Genomic DNA, 22,550 nt, shown 5'->3' on the forward strand with positions numbered 1-22,550 from the left:
TCATATAGACTGATTTCCATTATCGTTTGCACATTCTCCATGATTGGTGCACATTTTGATCGTATTGACTATTGGAACGAGCACAATATACTCCCAACTGTCAACTGTAGACTATCAGAATCCTACTTTTTATATTTTCTTATATACTCTTCGTTTTTGCAGTTGTGTTTGAGGGATTTCATAAAAGATAGTTGGCTCCCTCCAACGCCTCAACTATTTACAAATTGTAGGAAAGTTGACCTGTGTTATTTATTTTGTATTTGTAATACGCAGTAATTGTATTATTTATTAAAAAAACAAATCATCTAAATTATGTAATAATAATAATAATAATAATACGTAATAAAAATTATTATAGTTGTTATTAATTTAAACTTCACCGTAAAACGGAACTTAAAACTAATCGAAATTAATTTAAAATTACATTAAGTCCCATACCCAAGAGTAAATAAACAAACAATTAATAAAGTAGTAACGGAAAGTCTTATGTACCTAAAATTATTCATTTTTGACATGAAAACTAAAAAATATTTATTTAAAAATCACATAATTGTATAACATACATACATTTCATATTATGTATCGCTTCACTCGAAATCTAATATATTTTTTTTAACGATATCAGATACTTCTATCACAGAATATTCTGTGCTTCTATCAATTGTAAGTCTGCCGAAAGCTCGTGATAATATAAATTGCCATTTCATATTTAATAGTATGATTTTTGTTTTAGTGCTTTCAAAATAATATTAATTATAACTATTTTAAAATTTCGTTTTTATAAAATAAATATATTATGCAAACAATTTAACTATTATTTATTGTTTTAAAAAAAGACAGTTATAAAATTATTATTTTTTTATAAACAAAAATATAATGTCTAAAATTTTTTTTCCGCAAATTGCCAAACGTATAAACATAACACAAAGTATCTCCTGCAGAACATCTAATAAAATGCGATATGAGTATTTTAGCCATCTGTTAAATTTTTCCAAAGAAATTATATACATCATCATATGAAATTTTCTCAATTTCCATAATTTTATACTTTTTAATTTTAATTCTATAGTTTCAGGTTAGATTAATAATTGTTTGATAATCGCCAATTCGCAATTTAACATCTAAGTATTGATTTATATCGCCATATAAATTTAATCTAAATAAACGTACCGTTCCACGGTATTAATATGTTTATTGTATAGATAATTATCTTAAATTATAATCTAAATATATTGAAAATTTAATTGTATAACTTATTCAAAAATTAATAAACAAACAATAAGTTACATAGTAAAAAACAATTTCTGATTCTATTGAGTAATTTTTTTGTCATATAATTTACTAAAATCATCATTTTTTGTTTGATTATTCAATAATGTGAAAATTTGAACTTAATATTTTGTATATAAAAAAATGAATACACATACATTTTCAATATTTTTTAATTGTTGGATGAAAAAAAAAAAAAGATAAAATCCTTGTACTTTCAATTGTTATTTATTCATATATAAAATTTTAGTATGTATAAATAAAATAATGATTAAAATAAGTCCAAAATTATGAATGTTTACAAAATATTTATAAATAATATATATAATATAATAGGTAATATACATATATTATTAATTAAGATATAAATTATAACATAGACCAATATTTATATTATCAAATTTATTTTTCTATTCCATTCAATTACAAAATTGTAAATCTAAATGCTTATAAACATAGTTTATTATTATATAAGTTGAGACGATTCGAAAATCGTTGAAACAAAAGATTTTATCTAAGTTCTATTTCGACAGTAATTATTTATCGGTGATGATCCATGGATTGAAAACACTGCAAATTGGATCGAAGTCGGTTGATTGTTTACCAATAGATTATCTTAGAACTCGTTTATTTACAAATAAACAAATAATATGAAAACAAAGTTTTACCACAGACCCAGAGGTTAACTCTGATCTAAATTATTTGAACATATAGGGTGTTTCATAAAGAACGCAGTTTTTTTTTTTTTAAGAATACTTCATAAATTATATGTGATATATAATAATTGTTGAATATAATAAAGTATAATCTAAGGTCATAAATAGTGTATATGTATAGTTATCGAACAGAAACAAATAGGATAAACTATAATCAAGTTATTAATATTTAACTAATGCTTTCATATACTTATTTCCCATATGCATTATACACTTCCAATTTTCACGAGTACTATTATCGAAGTATAAATGTATAATAATACTACTAAACCACCAAAAAAAAAAATTAAATATCAAAATTTTCAAAATTTAGATATTTTACAAATATGTTAAAACGTGTTTTTATGACAAAATATGTAAAATAAAATATGTTTTATTTTATTGCAAATCACTTGAAATGAATTTATCATTTACAATACTTAATGTATCATGTTTTAGTAAAAATATGTATTTACATCCAAATTCTATCCCTACAGGAATATCAATATAAATATGAAAACTAAATTAAAAACCATTTTAAGTGCATTTTATACATTATGCTATAATTTTTGGCATTTTATGGTTTGTAAAACATTAAGTTCATAGCCCTACTCATCACATTAGACAATATATCATATGTGTATAATGCGTATAATATATTGATACCCATATAAAACCGAATTTTTTTTTATAATAGACATTATAAAATGCTCAATATTATTATTGTGATTCTTGGCAATTGCATATTATATTTATCCTCTATTTAATAATTATGTCTATAATTAATTTAATTTAAAAAGAAAAACATAAAATCAATAAATATTTGTAGCACAAAAAAAAAACAAAAAAATAAAATATCAAAACAGACAATTAATATTCAATTTTCAATTTTGGTTGTAGAGGCCCCTTAGAGCTGGAGGCCCGTGTGCATTACACACCTTGCACACTCAGTAGTTGTGGCACTGGATATATCATGTATCATACGTCATGTTTAACCATGAGTTGAGATTCCTTTAATTTTGAAACACGATAACATTTTCCATTCACCTTTTCTACGTTGTCTACATTGTCGTTTTCATCTTTTAAAAATGTAGGACCTGTATTCAAATTTTCACTTAAGTGAAAATAAGTCTTGTGACTTAAGATAATTTTTTCACATTATCAGGACATTACCCCATTAAAATCTAATTAACGAATGCTTTCGTTTAGTATGGTCCACCGGCCAAGTTCAAAATACGCAATGCATTGACCAATTACTATAGTCGGGGACACGAAAATAAAAACTAGTATGTTAACCTCAAAACAACAGAGAACAAAAATTATAAGAACAGTGTCGCCAACCTAACAACATAAAATTATCCAGAATTTCAAAAACTGCGTTCTATATTATAAACTACCCTGTACTTAATTTTTACTTAATTAATATAAACACAATTTATTTATTTATTTATTTTGGAACAATTACCATGATTATAATATAAATTACATAGGTAATATTTTATTATTTATAGATAATATAGGTACAAAATAATACATACAATTATTAGACGCCTTATAATCTTCTGCCCATTCTATAAAAATAAACTACATTGTGATATTTATCTAAAAGTCAATATTATAATTATTGTATTAAAGTAATTTAAATAAATTACTAAAAAAAATATCAAGTAAATTAATGGATAGGATAATTGTAACAACATTTTATCTAGTTACCTAATGAAACTTATATACCTTATTAAACTTATATAAATGAAATCATATTCATATAGAAAATACATATAGATTACTATTTGCTTACAGTTAATTGCATTTTTATTTTATAAGTTTATAACGGCATACTAGTATATAGTTTTGACAAAGTAATTTCAATGAAAACTCGAACTTATTCCCTAAAATTCCAAAAGCGTAAAATCGGAAGTTGTATTTGAAGTCAAAAAGAGAATGTCGATGCCCAATCACGTCTTTGAGACAGGGTTGTATAGTGCTTGTTAATGTATATTGAAAGGTATTTATAAAAAAAAAAACTGTAAAAACGAAAAATTGTAACTCTAGCTATCAATAATAACCTAACCTACAATGGATTATATATTTTTTTCCTGAAGACACTACACCCACGTGTATTGTCTCCGTCTTGAAAAGGTAAAACATAACAAAAGCCGTTTATCTAGGATAGGTTCTCTTTTTCTGTGATAAAATAGCATTTCTTAGTTGTGACTGTAGCCTTCTCGTTTCTTTTCTACGCCAAATAGTTTTTGCACTTTTATATTTGTAAGACAAAAACAAAAAATACGAATGTAGCTTCGTTTTATTGTTTTAATGTTTATTAAAAATATTTAAAAAGTTTTAGTAGAAAACGAACCTAAATAGTCATAAAAATATGTTACACTCAAATAAATTAAAAACATACGTACTCATAATAATATTAACTAAAAAACAAAATTGATAAATATTAAATTGTTATTTAAATATGATAAAATTGTTATATGATAATTTGTGTAATCTAGTATAGTAGAAAACAAAATAAACACACATGCGCTTAAAATTGTCTATTATAAACCAATTTCAAATTAAAACAAATAATATATGTTTGAAATATTAATAATACTTTTCAAATTGTGATTCATTTGTATAAGAGTAAGAAAATTTATACTCGTAATTAAACCTTCAATGAACTTTAATTGCTACATATGTGGATCAACTTGCTTGTTAATGTAACTTTAATTACGGGGTGAATAACAATGATAGTCATACCCAATGTTTTATTGAACGGTTTTATATAATATAGTTCTTAGTACGTAAAAATTAAAAATAAATATTTAATACACTTACGGGTATACGCTAGAAATAAAAATGATAAACATATTAATTAATAAATAATATTAAACTATCTCATAATATTATAGAAATATTTATGACTAAATTTAACTTTATACGAATATATCAATATATTATAGAGGATACATTATAGAATAACATAACCTAATCTACCTGTAGTACCGAGTTTTTGTTTTCTCACATTTATTTTATATCCTAACCAGTGACCAGCCTTGGATTATGAGGTGTTTTGCCCGTTATATATCAATAAAAATAATCAAAATAAATGGATATCGAAATTTGTGATGTTTTTGAAATGCATCGAGGAAAAAAATGTTTAAACATAGAAAGTTATAAATTTGGAGAACATCAAACTTTAAAGATAAATGTGCACAAACGAGTCGCAACCCTTAAACAAATGGAAGTATAGAAATGAGTTTTTGTGCAACTGTAGGAAAATCAAGCAAACAATGGATCACATAGTGGTGGAGTGTCCAACTAGATTTTTTCCTCAAGGCCCATCTGATATCTACAACGTTACCTCGGAAGCTATAAAATAGATCAAAAAACTAGACATAAACTTAAATATATGATTTATGAATTACACATTTTTATTTCAACTTTAAATCCTTAATGTGATTATGACTAAGTATATAATACATGTTTGCTAATGTTCCATACAAAATAATAATAATATGTAGAAATTTATAAAGATTATAGGTGGTGGGCATGTATCATTTGCAAGACGTTATAATTAATTACGTTTTAGATTCTAAGCGAAGTAATAAAAGTATTTATTTATTGAATTACGGGAATATAGCCCAATGGTTGAATTATAATAATATCATTTACTTTTATACAGTTTTTAAATATGAACAAACAAAAGAGCAAAAGATAAAAAAAATTAAAAAAACTTTAAAATAGGTAATTATATAATCATAAAAAAAGAGTAAGGTAGTTGAGCATTAGCAATTATCGTCAATAAAAATCGAAAAACGAGATCTACCAAAAGAAATAAATCCATATACTATTTGGATATTGAGTGATAATGAGTGTAAAATGTTAGTCGTTAGAAGAGACTTTTGAAACCTACAAAACATCAAAATAAATTCCATGGATTTTATTAAAATTATAATCTCAAAACTATAAGTAAGAAAATTTTAAACTATTTTTCTGTACCACGATCGAAATATGTATTCGTCAACTTTATAATCAATATTTCAGGAAAACCGAATAATTTGCATTTTTGAGATGTATATATTTTAAAATTGACTCAAATGGATTCAGGTCCAAAAATAATTAAAACAATTTCACACAATATATTTATAAAACTATAACATTTTTGTACCTCACAAGTTGTTATTATAACATAATTGTAGTTATTAAATATTTTTTAGACGCCAAATATAGCTTATTGTTTAATAAAAATATAAACAAAATTTGTCAAACAAATGTTTTTGTTTTCTCCACCAAATATTTATAATTATATTATGGGAATCATATCCATTTATTAAAACCCATAGGCGTGGTCACCTGGGCATCCCTCGACATATAATTGAGGCCTTAAAATTTAAGTCCTATAGCATATATATATGGGTCAATCTTTTAATTAATAACGCTATTAGAATGAAAATGGTATTTTTTCTAAAATATATGTTAAAAAAAAAAATTATGTTAAGGGATAAAAAAATAATACAAAATAAAATATTTTAAATTTGCGTGGTAAAACATATGATGATTATAACAGCTAGATGATGTTATTGACTACAAAAGTAAATATAATAAATAAATATTGCAATTATTTTAAAAATAGATTTTAGATCCAACTATCTAATGAAATATTATATAACTTGGTACTAGTAATACCACTGATTAATATGTGATAAAATGTAAGTTATGTTTATTCGTGCATTTTAATTTGTTTAAATATGTACACATGTCTTGTTAAGAGAGGGCCCTAATTAAGAAAAGGGTCCGAAAAATTGTAGGCACCCCCGGAATTCAGGTCTGCACACGGCTATGTTAGAACCTGACTGAGAAGTTTTTTTAGCCATAAGTTTAAAATCAAAGCTGCAAACTTAATTTTAATTGCTTATTGGTAAATAAAACTCATTACGTACTTTTTTTTTCTGTAATAATATAAAAAATTAATAAATAATTATTATTACAAAATTTTCAATATTAATAATATTAATATAAAAAAATTAAGGTCTATCAATATTAATATAATTTATTAATTATTAGAATTTCAAAATGTTCGGTAAATCTGTAGGAAAACCACTTAAACTTCAAAGTATAATTAATACCTTTTTTAGAGTAAATAAAGAAATGTCATGAACCATTTGATTATTAAATTACATTTTTCAATTATCTAGAAATGTTTTAGTCTATAGTAAATTTATGTTTTCAGAGAAACATGAACATTTGGTATTACAAAAAGTATAATATCGTACCATAAAATTAATACTACATTTTTATGTACTGAATTATATATGAAATTTAATTTTTGTAATTTCTAATTTTTTACCAGTTTACCATATAGATAGAATCTACTGGGTTTAACAAAGTATTTTAAAACGTATAAGTTCTATTTAGATCACTATAAAATAACAGCTGTATTTATTAAGTATTCTTTGGTTAACTGATTAAATTGTAATTTAAAAAATGATATATAATAAATCCGAAAATTTCTTGATGAAACAAAAAAAGTTATTATTGTTAGATGTAATGTAATATAAAAATAAAAAATAAATTATAGTGATTTAAAAATAGTCAATAGAGGATTAATTTAAAAAATGTAGAGACTTATTGGCTTTCATGCAACTGTAATTTTAAAATAGACTGGTATCGACGAGTTTATTTTTTTTAAGATATTTACACGAATGAATACAGCTACTTGAATTAGTTGTCAATAATAAATGTATAAATAATAAAAATTGATGAATTGGTCTGCTGTGTTATAGATTTGAGAATGTTGAGATAGAAGCATTTTTATTATTCCAAAAAATGAAATAAATTACATACGGTCTTAAAAATTCTCATCTCAAAATCAATAATTGCAGTCCATATTATTTCACACAGAATTCTATTATAATATAAAAAATAAAAAATAATATAATATACATACCAAGACCATCTTAGAACAAAAATAGTTTAATTAGTTTTCAAATATTTTTCCACGCCATTTCCAGTTGAATTTAAATAAAATATCTAACAATTATATTTTTTATGTTTTTACTTTTTAAATGACACGCATTTTTAATTTTATATTCTGAAGCAAAATATTTTTTGGAATATTTCAATACATTTAAAAATCAAAAGTATAATGTGAGTAGTGTGAATTTGTACGTGCTACGCCGCTAAATTGTTGTCTATTACTTCGTAAACTTTAACTTAAAATATAAACAATCAGGACTCTGAACTTTATGCATTTCCATATCTATGTGGGAAATCGATAGAAGAAACCAGATTTGATACATATTTATTTTTTAAAACAAATTTAAATTACATATTTTTTTTATATATTTAAGATTTTTTTATAGAGATGCATAATGTACAGATATATTTGTTTTTGTTGAATTTTTTAATTTTAATTTTTATAAACATGAATAGATAGGATCTACTCGTACTATTTAGGAGTATAATGTATCGAAATTGTGTAAAAAACATTTTGTTCCATAATATAAAATTAAAAGTATTATATTGTATTGTCATTAATAAACGTAAAAAACATAAAAATAATATAATGATGAATTTTTTTAATATGTCGTTTTATTGCACTTGAAATTTTAAAAAAAATTATAAGAAAATATTTCCAAAAACGAAATTTTTTACAAATAAAATTAAAAATACTTATAATATTTACGTACCTATAATTTTTGCTAAAAAAAAAAAAGTAATTATAATTGTTTGAAATTAGTTATTATTAGTAATTGAGGTTTCTGATGATTTATGAATTATATGAATTTAAAAATATTCGCTGTAACTCTATAGTAGACCTATTTTTACCACAAACTGAGAAAAGTTAATAAGATATTTGTATAATGTTTTGATTCTAATCGGATTGATCAATGAACAAATATTTTAACAATAAGCTACTTCTTTTTTTTTTTTTAAATTTACATTATTTAATGTGTTTAAAATCATTTTTTATAATGTTAAAAATGCTTCAATTTAAAAATTTCATAGACAATATTCCTTACATCCATGCTCTAAATTTTAAGTTTAATGTTTAAACGCACTTAACATGTATTTGTATTAAATAGAAAATATCAGTTGAAAAGTTGACTCAAATTTTAACAAATTTTCCTATATTTTATTTCATTAACCAAACCACAAAAAGCATAATTTTACAACTCAAGAACATATATAGTGAATATAAAGTAAAAAAACCACAGACTAAAATAAAACTGATAAACTGGTAAATTAAATAGAATGTCTGTTGGAGAAATTTGTAATTTTATTTTGGAAATTTTTCTAATCACTAGCTAAAATTGATAAAACTACCTCAATTAAAATGGCGGATGATTTTTTTTTTGGCCCTATCTTAACATGCAGTTTGTTATCAGTGTCGATACTGATTATTATATTCTGTGGTACAGCGTCTAAAAATACCGCGTGACTTTACGCTCACACTGTTGCCGTTGCGCTAATGTCATGTTTTGTTTTGCTTTAACTACGCGTGTGCACAAATATTGAAGAGAAGAACTCGAGTCAAACTGCATGCTCAATTCGAGTAAACAAGGTGTGATGAAACAGATTATATTAGCATTTTCAATACATTACATAATAATTTATTTTCAAAATAAAATATAAAATGTTTTTAAATTATTCTTAAACGAATTAACTGTTGGATTTTGATTTGAGTTATTTGTTTTGTCAATTTTGCTAGCTAGATTCTATGTTATACTAAAAACACATAACCATAGAAACATACATTTAACGTTCCAAAAAAAAAAATTAAAAACACACATTACTCAAAATGTTTGGCTACATATCTAAAATTAAAGCCATATTTCACGTGAAATACATTGAATATATACAAAAGAAAGAAATTCTACTTACGTTCATAGGCTGTGGACAATAATTATTTGATTAATATTGAAATATATAAAAATTACATGATACAAAAATTATAGTTATATAAATATTTAAACCGTAAAAAAATCGAGAAATATTTTATAGTCTATAAAGAAATATTTTCATAAATTTAAAAAACATAATAAACTGTGAAATTTTAAAAATAAATTTATTATGTTAATTATATAAACTTCAATAAATATACATGATCACGTACAATTTGTACAATAATACTTATTGAAAAAAATTGTTTAGATATAGTAACTCTTATTAAAACAAAATAGAGTAATAATATTATTTTTAATATTCTTATTCAAACTACTTAGTATAATTTTTTTTGTAGAAAGATTTTTATTACATATTGTAACAATTATAAATAAGTATGTTACATGCCATTTATAAGTGTACATACCAACTTTACTGCTGACCAATACATTATTAACACACACACTCACGCACATATAGTTGTAAAGCCAATGGCCAAGACACTGGATGTATAGGTAGTTAGTTCACTGTACACCTTAGACTTTAAGTATTGCAGGACTATGATAAGGTCATATAGTATAGAAAATAATTATTGTGAGTATCGTTATTTATAAGTCTTTAATATATAATAAAGGATAATAATAAATGAAACTGAATCCCATAGTTATTTACATTACATTTAAGATTCCTGTATCTACCCTTGGCTACGGTAATTATATCTATAGGGACCTACCCTTAGATATCTTATACTTAACTGGTCATTCTCCGATCACGTTACAGTATGTTAAAAAAAATACTAAAAATATAGCTGTAAATATCATACGTCGAACTTTGTTTATTAATGCAACGAATTTGTTGTGCATTTAACATTTACGTAAAAATCAGATTAAAAAAAAAATTATTTTAACAACTTTTTAGTTACAGCACATTCATTATTTTGCTTAATTTAAAATTTCATAAAAAAAAAATTTAAATTCAAAATACTAATTATATCTACGTACCAGCTATCACGTCTAAAAAAATGTAATTATAATCGTTATTGATAAGTTTTTAATAATAAGTATAATTTTATTAATAACTACTAAAATATAATATGATACGATTTCAAAATATTCAATAATTCTGTTTAACGATAGTTCCTAAAACTTTAAAATATAATATCTTCTTATACATTAAGAAATGTCAATTGTAAATCAAATAGTTCTAGAGTAACACCATTTGGTTATTAAATGCATTTTTTCGTTTTGTTAGAACTCTAGTATTTTTATGTTTCTAGGAAAGAAAAATTTGGTAGTACAATATTCAATAAATTTTTATTATCAAATAAGAATTAAATTATTTATTCAATGAAAATATGTTATTGATTTTCGGTAAACTATAATTTATTTTACTATGTAGATAAAACCTATAGAATTGCACACTGTAGTTAAGAACCGAACCGATCTATTCACATTACAATTAAATAAGAGCCGTATAAAATAACAATTTAAAAAATATAATGATTACATACTTATATTATCTACAAAAACCATAAAATAAAAAAAAAAAAAATTATAATTGTTAGATTGTTATATAATATATGAAGTAGTATAAGAAATTAAAAGTGATTTAAAATGTATTATTAATTATCGTGATTTTAAAGTAGCCATTTTGAGATAATTTTTAAAATTTATTGTCTTATTGGATTTAATTGAAAAGTAAATTTTAATTACTAAACAATGTATACAAATATAATATACTGGGATCAACCAGTTGGTTTTACAAATATATTGCCACGAATCATAACAAACTGTCTATAAAGTATAGATACTATTTTCTAACCAAAATCATCTTAAAAATTAAAAAATCTGTTACAAGTTTAGGACTATCTTCTTCAAACAAGCATGGTTATTTTAACCATGTCTAATAACTTTACATCACAAAAGATTTAACAACAGGTAGTTTAATAGTTTCTTAAAAAAAAAAAAAATCGGTACTAAACCGTAAGAGAATCAGGCATACGCGTCTGATCGTCTCACACACGATCACTTAAAGTCAATTGAGGAAACACTGTGAAGCCATGGTGTTAAACTCGCTGTGAAACACATCATAACTGAGTGCCTCAAAAATGATTGAGATCGATAAAACATCGTAATCGACATCGCACTGCGACCAGAAACCAAAAACAACTCCAAGATGGTCAAATCTTTCATAAAATCTTCAAACCTCTACAACGCAATATAAATAAAGAATGAAAAGACACCATGAGCTCTTAGTCATTTAGTATTAACCCTACTCTCTTTTAATATATTTAATAATATTATATTATCAATGTATATGTATTATAAATTAATGTATCATTATCAATATAAACTTATTTGTCAATTTGTATGTAACCGTCCAGGGTGTGTTTAAATTAAGTATCATTACAGTATTGTCAAATACAAATATACAACAAGTTATATACAATTATCCACTCAGAGTCTAAAACTATAGGACATGTTTCATATGAAATATATTAATTATATTCAAAACAAATAAAAAAATAATACGTACTTTCCGTATCTGTGGACAATAATTTTTTAATTAATTTTTAATGTGTAAATTGTACACATTCTATACATATACTATATTATGTTAAGGTATATGACCACAGTCTGAAAATGTTGACAGTCACCGGTGTATGTTGAAATTTAACAAAAATCGTAGTGAATGTTGACTAACGCGTTCATATACCGATAATTGTTGACGTTTACAATTAGTGTTAAGTTAATTTTGGCCACGCTTAAAGAATGATGTATACTAAAAGGTATTATTATATTATTTTGTAGAATTAAGACGTTATAACCCAATAACAATATGCATTGAAGACGTTTGGACGTTAGTAATATTATGACATGGAATCAACTGAGTCAATAACTTATGAACCCTCTTGTATTGTCGTGGTGGATAGATTAGTCTAAATTCTAGAATATAGATATATCTCATCTATTTCACATAAAATCTGTGAAAGTAGTAGCTGTAGTTAGTATACTTTATTAATTTATCGTTTTGCGTTAACAACTCCCTTATTAATTTTAAAAACTTGTCTGCGTATAAATTCTTATAAATACGTTCTAACACCCCTAACTATCCAAACATCACTAAGGCATGCACCAGATGAAACAAAAAATATAAAACAGTAAATAATTGAACATGTGAAATATTTACCAGTTCTTTCTATAAAAAAAATATGTGCATAATATAATAGTATTAATAAAATAATTATAATATTCTACATTATTATAAATATAAAATTTACAATTGTGAACTAAATTTTGATGTTTGCATATTTGATAATGTTGTCTTTATTATTATTTGCATTTAAAAGTATTGTAGTAAAATTGTAAATGGGAAAATAAATAGCTAAAGTCACAGTACACACTTAAAATCTTGGAAAAAAAAATAGAATAATACATTTTAATTAAATAAAACAAAAAAAAAAGTACATACTTAATGCATCTGGAAAAAAAAGTAATGGATGTATACAACTGATTTAAAAAATTTTAAATGTGGGATTAATATTTTAATCCTAAAAAAAATAAAAAAATTATAATAATGACAAAAGAACAGTATATTTGGTTTTTTTTTTTTTATATTATTTTATCAGTATTCTATCTTTGTTATATAATAATCTAATGGCGACTACGAGAATTAATGAAATGTACTAAGAGAAATGTATCACATGAAAATATAAAATATAATTGCATAACACACAACACAGTTAAATTAATAACCAACAATTTACGTACCGAATATTTTATCTAAATAAAATAAAACATAAACAAGGTATAAGTATTTATTTTAATATTATTCATTAAGATAAACCTCATTTAACATTATTATTGAAATTTTACTTACCACATTCGTCTATTAAAAATTAGTTAAAATTTTATTTTGTTAATAACATACTTTTAATATAATTTATTGTATTATATGTTACTATAAATTTAATGTAAAATATAGCAATTGAAATAAAAAAAATCAAATCCTTTAAAAATGACCAATAGATAAGATATATTTAAAAATATAATTATTTAAACCACCCTTGTATTGTGGATCATAATACAGATTCTTGTTTCAATCCAAGAAACTACATATCGACATAAAGCACTGTCGTATCGTGCATGCATAGAACCTGTATAGTGTACACTGTTGGAACTATTTTGAGGATTCATGACACTATGCTACAGGTAGCTTTTCACGAAGAGGAGTGGTGGCTGTAATTTCGGTGTCCCCTATTATTTAACATCTAATATAGAACATATTCTATATTTATATATAAAATATACTACTTTAGCCCAAATCTACTGAAAGCAAAGAAAATTATTGAATTTGCTCCAATTAAATTCAACTCGAATACATACCCAACTCTAAACATAACCTTTAGATATCATAAACAATTATACAGTCAGATATTGCAATTTAGATTCATGGTAATGGCCTCAACATTTCGTTATCTAAGACGTTTGTGATTATAATTACAAAAATGGCATACAAAAGCAAAAACATTATCTGGAAGATAAATTGAGATACAATAACAATGTTGGTGGTGAAGATAGTAACAAACGATATTAAAACGTGGTGGTAGGTGGTGATGGTACAATATGAAAGTGCGGGTGACATTAATTCACTAAAATCACTGAACAATCAGATGGCGGAAAAACTATATTGACGGTATGTTTAATACTAAAACTTTGATTGGAACTAATCGCTACTCAATTGCTCTTACATTACACACATACTAAAAACAACTATAAATTATCATATACCAAACGCAATAAAAGAGATAGAGATAGGCGAGAAGTGATTAATATACTTTTAACAATAATATAATATCTAGATTATTTAGACGTCTAAATAATAATATATAGACTATATCTTAGCTACGTCAATCCAGCTTCTTAAGTTCCATATGTATATACGAAATATTCACAAGTTTTTTTTACCATCCCGTAATTAAATCTAATAACTATACGCCATTTGTAATTTAAATTTAAATTTGTGGTACCGAGTACCAGTGTGACGTCACATTAGCAGCACTCAATACCCTTAATTTATTTTTATCTTCAATATATAAAAATATATAATTTTAAATTATTTACCTGGATTATTTTCTATAAAAACAAATATATAGTTTTTAATTAATGAATCAATTCTAATACACCTGTTTTAACTAAGTCTATGTTTCAATATTTCATATTATAATTTAAAAATTGTTGTCAATAATTTAACTATTATTATCTTCTGCAGTTTTAAATGTTGTATATTTAGTCAATTGTAGAAGTCATTATTTACATCTACACGGGATTACAGTATTCAATGGATATCTATATAATGTTGTTCAAGAAAATCACAAACCGTAGCTTACAAACATAATAATTATATATAATTTTACTATTGAGTGGGTTGAATGATAACTTAAAATTTAAAAAATATAAACTAATTAGACATGCAAATTATAAAATAATTATAAACCAAAACAAATACTTACTAAAATATTCATCTATAAAATAAAATAGTTATGTATTATTATATCGTTTAAATTTCTTAACAAAAGTAAAAATAAATTAACGGTTAAGGTTATAAAAGTATAGAATTATTAAAGGTAGGTCGAAAAAAAATGGTCTTGAACCGAAATCAAACGAAACTCATTGATCATATTATGTCAAACAAACAAAAACTAACTATTTTAAATATTTATATACAGATTTAAGAACCACTTATATGGGATCTTGTAATACATATTCAATAATATTGGCTCATTGAATAATTTTTATCAACATTTAAACCAAAAAAACTTAAAAATTTAGCATGCCTATAAATAGGTCGAAAATAATTTAAAATGTATGAATATTTTATCAGATAATGAAAATATTAATATAAAAATTTCTAAAAATCCCAAGTATCTATAATAATTCGTTTTCGATATACATATTTTCACACATTATACCTACATATTCTTAAAATTGTATTGACATTTATAAAATCTTAAACTTAAATTTCCTAAAATTTATCAAAAAGAGTCAAAATACTTAAAAAAAATTATACCATTAATATAAAATGATAATGTAAATACTTAGTTAAAATTTTAAATTTCTATAAGATTATTCATTTTTAAATTAAAACAAAATAATGAAATAAAGTTAATTAAACTCTGCGTAAGAATTGCGGCTACTCTCGATAATAATAAAAAAAAAACTAAGAATTTTGAAATGTTTAAAGTACAAACTAAATCCTATTTTTTATCCAAAACCACCTCCATGTTTGATTATTGAAGTATTTTATAAACTAATTATCGTGAATTAAATCAAAAACAAAATATATACACATCATTAATAACAATAATTCAACTTCAATGCAATTAAAAATAATAAACAAACATAAATTAGGTACCGATATATTTTATGTTAATAAACAGTTAATAAAAAATAGAAAAACTGGAATTTAAACGCTTTTGAGGTTTAGATTAATATTTAAATTTTAAATTTTTCAATTCAATTTAATTTATTTAGAACTAGTATCAATTTTTTTCATTCAAACTGAAAGCCTAAATTTTTTATCGATTTTTCGAACTTTGAAGAGCTAACCCAACACTAAAAAGTAGAAATTATTCAATATAACAGTTCATAACCAATATTCAAACAATAAAGTTTAAGTTAATACCAACAATTTTAAATTGTTCAAATACTTAGTAGGTTTTGGGATTTAATATTAATTAAAAATTGATAATAATTGCTGGTTACCAACATCCCTTTTGTAAAATTACATAAAAAATATACATAATAATATACGAGATAATATATTAAAATTAAATTTAATAAATGTGTTGAAATCTAAAATGGTTTAAAGATAACTATTTCATTATTTTTCACAGTTAATGAATTTATTATATTATTTAAGTGGTAGTTTAGATTTAAAACTTAGTAAACTTTAAATTTTTACATTATCATTTTTTTTTTTTAGTTTATTATTATAACCTGAAAATAAGTAATCTACTTTTATATTTAATGATTAAAACTTAGTTTTTTGAAAAAATAACAGTAAATACATACCCATTTTTTCTAAAAATATATATAAATAATTATTTACAATTTCAAACCGAAAGAAATATTTTATTTTGATATTTATGAAAATATAAACATATAAAAACATAAATTATTATATTAAAATATTCTGCTGTAAAATACACTTTTTTACTTATGTGTAAAACAGAAATTGTTTACATGGATGATGATTACGTTTTTCATAAACATTCATTTTTTTTTGCATTTTAAAAAATAAACTCGTGTTCTCTTGCATTGAATGGTTTAAAAGTATTAATAAAAAATGATTATCCAATAATTTTGTTTGTAAACTAAAATAAATCATCATTTATTTAAAAAAAAAAACAATACACAACGTACGCGATTTCATTTGACCAAATTCTAAATTGATGGGTTTTGAGTTACACGTACATAAAATTGGTGAGGTCAACCCAAAGATTTGGTTTAATTAATGAAAGAGTATCAAACAAAACCCAAATAGGTGATTGTCTTAGAGTTGGCATTGGATTAATATTTTTGACTCTAAAGTGGTTTCTTATTTTATTTGCATAAAAATGTATGTCTGGTATATCTTAAAAATTACATAATGCACAGATTATAAATAAGAAGCCTAAATTACAGAAGAAGAATTATTTCCACCAAATATTTGGACACAATTTAGCGCTGAATTAAATTTTACTACGAATGCATGCGAACCATTTCACTCACATTTAGCTCAGTTCTTTGAAAACACACCTTCAAATATAAATATTTTTACAAAAGCTCTTTTATATATCACTAATTCACTTACATAAAAATAAACAGTATTAACGAAACTCAATAATTCGCAATCAAATAAATGCCAAAATTAACAAATGATCTCAGCAAGTGTGGAATTCGTAGCTATGCAGTGGCTAGACTATGCGTAGTCGTACTGATCCCACCAAAACATTTAGTATTCTGATTAACCTGTTTTCTTTTGATGGACTTCCGAGTTTGAATTTTCACGGCAGACATGTGTAGTTTTAGTTATATAGTTTTATTAAAATAGAACATACAATGCGCACTAAGCTCTTCACATTGGCTTTAGAATGTGTGTGTTTCTAATTTTCCAAATCACTTATGCCATAATACTTTGTGAATGAATTTTATATAGTTAATTTAATAAAAATCTACTAGATATAAAACAGTAATTTTAAAGTGTACAATGTTTATATTAATTGAATTAATTAGAAAAACATTTCAATGATTTAATTTTAAATCAATATTTTAAAAATTGTTTCTTAGTATTAAATCTAAGAGTTTTCTGAAATATATAGGTATTAGTTACTTTATTTTTAAAGAAGTTTAAAATATTAAGAATAAGACCACCTATCTGGTATTATACATTAACTAAATAAATGTATACATCACGTAATAGATAAAATTAAAAAATGTATTTAGTTATTTTCAAATAATTACTCTTATAATTCACTTTATGATCTTCTTGAACATTATCTGAAAATGTATTATGTTAATATAAGACAAAGCATTAGTTAATTTAAATAGGTAACGTGACTGTACCCTAATAATATTTTAAACCATCGACCTTAAAATTTAGTAAATATAGATAGGCTTTAATGACATATGTACTTAAAATTTATATTTACAATTTTGAAATATAATAAGGTACCGTATGAAGCATAATTTGTACACATAAAGTGTATTCACATACAATACTATAGTTGTTTGAAGAATAGCAACCAATAAAACATTATTTATTGGTATTTTAACTTGTTATATTAGTGTGTCAAATCCCGCATTGAGTGTTTGGGTGTGAGGATTCATAAAATAATGTTTTATTCATTTTTTCTTTTAATAAACGTTTTTAAGATAACCACTAGTTATATAGATAGAATAAGTGGTCACCATACAAAACATATAATTATTGTAGGTTTTATAAATAAAAAAAAAATATTACAATTTATTATTATTATTTGCATACATTGATACGGCTGTACTTTGATTATTATTATATTATTTTAATATAGCCACATGAAAAACTCATGAAAATTCTAAAACATAATCTCTAGTAATCTATCGTTAAAAAGCTAACGACCAAACCTAGGGCGGTGGTTACGTGACGTCAAGCCAGATCTAAAGACAAGATACAAACATTCATCACTGAAACTGAATTCATCACACTAAATCTATGACACTCTCTATGAATATGAAATTATCAGAGCAAACCACCTTGACGAAACAGTTCGATGATGGAGCTATATTTATTAACTCCGTCAATATTAACCAGGCTTAACCTAACCTAACCTAACCTAATCATAAAAATTATTATTTTTATCCTTAAAAATAACTCTAACCTAACCAAATCTAAACTAAATCCACGCTATTTCTTCTCAATGAAGTCGTTGCCTACACCCGAACTAACCAAACATTTAACACTAAAATAGTTTTTACATTTAAGATTGTAAAAGTTAATGCTTATAACTCTGTCTAATATTCTTCAAGGAAGTATATAATAACTACGATACAATTAGTATCCCATAAATTATAATTGCTTACCTAGGAATCCACAAACATCTTTTAAAAAATCTGTTAAATTTAAAAAATAATTCAATAATTATAGTAGCATAAAAATCCATTATATCAACGGTTCAAACATATTAAATAAAATAATCTCGATTATTATGAAGTGTCTAGATTACTATATTGATTCATTAAATGTTTAAAAATGATTTTTAAAATAAATTATTGGCCGCCTATCAAACTATTACATCTGTACAAAGTTTCCATTATAAAATAAAAAGATTATAGTATTACATCTAATATATTTTAATAATTACTTAAATAATTGATAAAGTATAATAAGAAATTCATTATATGTTTAATTATATACTAACCTAACTTTATAAAAATTATAATAAAATTATTAGATGTTTACAGGTAATTACAGCTTATTAGGAATCATGTTATAATTTTTAATATTTTTGTCTAAGTGAATATTTTTTATCAAAATGTAAAGATTTAAAATTATAAAAGGATCAAAAATATAAAATCTTTATAAAAAGCTTCAAAAAATCTATTATAAACACATATTGAATATTCTAAATACCTATTATATGACTATTCAGTTGTTCTTGGTTATTTAAATGTACAAAATCGATTTTTTCAAAAATACGATTTATATTTTTCTTATTTTTTTTTCACGATTAATTTAATAAATACTAAACAATTTTTTTAATATTTCAATTTCAATTTTTGAAAGTATTAACTATATTCTATTTGTTATCAGAATCCTCACTTTTTTTCACTATATTTTATTGTTTAACAAGAAACACGAACATAAATAAAACATAATTATAAAATAAAATCAATATATTCATCTCTCTGCTTAGAATCTATAATCGAATACATTATGGTATATTTTGTGAATAACCTTAGTTATAATAATTTTATTAAAATGTTATTTTTTATATTACCTAGTTGAAAACAATTAAAAGTGATATGAAATATTATTAAAGTAATGATCTAAAATTTGATTTTGTAAATTTATTATTTAAAATAATGCTCAGTAATTTCAACCATCATTTAAGAATATAAAATATCAACTTGAATACTTAATATTAAACTATTCTAAAGTTATTTTATCTACTATTAATAAGTTAAAAATATTACAATTGCAATCGGCTGAAAAAAATACATTTAGAATCATTAGTAATACACTTATTAGTTATTTTACAGAAAACCTACCTTAATGACTAAAATTGTATTGATTAGATAAAATAAGATATAAATATAAGTCCACAAGATTCAACCATCTCTCCGATTCTTTTGTACATAATTTTTAAATTTTACCAATTTAATTAACTTTATAATAACTTGATGCGGAAAAAACTATTTAAGTACCATTAATTGTATGTTGCTTCACTGAAGCCAGGTAAAATTTCAAAGTGTAAAAGAAATATTATTTGTTATAACTTATTTATGAATTACAGCTATATTTACTGAGTATGTATAAACTTTATGCATGCCACATTTAGTTTTTCTACTATCATACATAAAACAATTTTTTTTAAAAACTCCGAGTTTAGGTAACATTTTCGTTCCTATAATTTAATATTGTGTAATACTTAAAATTAATGTTATGTTTATCTCCAGCCAATGGTAGAATATCAATAACTAATTTTAGTTTCTAGATAATTTTATAACAAAATCAAAAATCCATTGACTATCAATGAAAAAAAAAATAAAAATAAATTTTTACTATTTAATACTTAAATAATTTATATCATACCTGCATCTTTTCTGTGACATTCATTTGAAATGCCTGAAATCACAAAAATGCAAGAAATAGTATAAGTTATATATGAATTTTAATACAATACAAATTAAAACAAAAAAAATAATAATTAAAAACAAAAATATGACCATACTTTTGAAGTGGTCGTAATATTTATCGAATGCAGTTACTGGAATAATCAAAATTGGAAGAACATTGATTGTAATAGTAACAAAATACTTATTAAAAATATTCATTTTAGTTATTTGATATATGCGAAGAATAACAATTATGTGAACGTTAAATAATGAAATGATAATAATAAGAGATCTCGAGTTTTCGACTTCTTTTATAATCGACTTCTTCCTTACTTAATCTAAAATAAGAAAGAATAAACAATTAATAAATGACGTGTTACAACAAATATACTTTGACAACAAAAAAATATTCATTACTTATTTGACTTCTGTTTTGGGCAATATTAACTATTAAACTATTTCTTAACCTATTAGTACGTTATTGCTTAAACTTTAAGTTTTTTTTTTAAACACAAGTGAAAAAATAATATTTATTTAACAAAACATTATTCAAAACTAGGTTAAAAAACAGATAAAAATTTATAAAAAAGTAAAATGACTATCAAATAGTAATAACGTATAAATAGTAATTTATGTACTATCTGTGCATAATATATTACAATTTTATTTTATATAGACATTATCGAATTCGAAACACAATGTTATTATTTAATCCCAGAGAAAAAAGTGTGACGGCGAGGTCCATCACTCCAGCACCCCAAATTGTAAATTTTTACACCAAAATTTCACAATATTATGTAATCATTATGTAACGAAATGTAACCACAAAAACTTTTTTTTAAATTACAAAAAGTTCAGAATTCCAAACTTTAATCCGGGCGCTGACGTGGCGTAACCCCAGCACCCCAGTACCCTTAAAAATGATTTGATTGATTAGTAATTTTCACAAAATGTTGTAACCAAGGTAGATATATATCCACCTTGGTTGTAACCATTTTGCAATCAAATGTAATCCAATATTTCAAATATACCTAGTTTAACATTAATCAATTAAGTATTGTTTTAAGTGACATAAAAATCGTAATACATACTTACGTACAGTGGGGAAACAAGGATCTTAATACTGTGGGTCTACCTCACTTACGAGAGGCCAGTGTGTAATAGATTTAACCAACTATTCGTTACAAAGTAGCTAGCTGCGCTGGCGATTTACCTTATTTATATTATAGTTTAATACCAACATTTAATATAAGTAACTATAAGAGATAAGACATCATTCACAACTAAGTTTTAAGTAAAATTTAAAACTTACTTACAAACTTGGGTATTATTAATTAATCGTTATTTTTAT

At 23.4% G+C, this 22,550-nt stretch overlaps 1 protein-coding gene across 1 annotated transcript; it reads right to left on the bottom strand.

Moving 5' to 3' along the window:
• Positions 1-2,942: 2,942 nt before the first annotated feature.
• On the bottom strand, positions 2,943-21,443 carry LOC113560360. Its single transcript, XM_026966196.1, has 6 exons — positions 21,316-21,443; positions 21,177-21,209; positions 20,558-20,569; positions 19,445-19,474; positions 18,347-18,382; positions 2,943-3,061 (listed from the first exon to the last, which is right to left on the bottom strand). Exons 1-6 carry the CDS (start codon positions 21,416-21,418, stop codon positions 2,943-2,945), a joined length of 333 nt encoding a protein of 110 aa, XP_026821997.1. The 5' UTR covers positions 21,419-21,443.
• Positions 21,444-22,550: the final 1,107 nt, after the last annotated feature.

Source organism: Rhopalosiphum maidis, chromosome 1, assembly GCF_003676215.2.
Source record: "Rhopalosiphum maidis isolate BTI-1 chromosome 1, ASM367621v3, whole genome shotgun sequence".
NCBI lineage: Eukaryota > Metazoa > Arthropoda > Insecta > Hemiptera > Aphididae > Rhopalosiphum > Rhopalosiphum maidis.

Bases quoted from the DNA above. Each gene is read 5' to 3' on its own strand.
- LOC113560360 (XM_026966196.1), bottom strand. From the start codon at position 21,418: ATGAATATTTTTAATAAGTATTTTGTTACTATTACAATCAATGTTCTT. The intron at 21,210-21,315 runs GTATGGTCATAT...TTGTGATTTCAG, and splicing joins ATATTACGACCACTTCAAAA to GCATTTCAAATGAATGTCAC. The intron at 18,383-19,444 runs GTAAGCAATTAT...ATACATTTTCAG, and splicing joins AGATGTTTGTGGATTCCTAG to ATAATGTTCAAGAAGATCAT.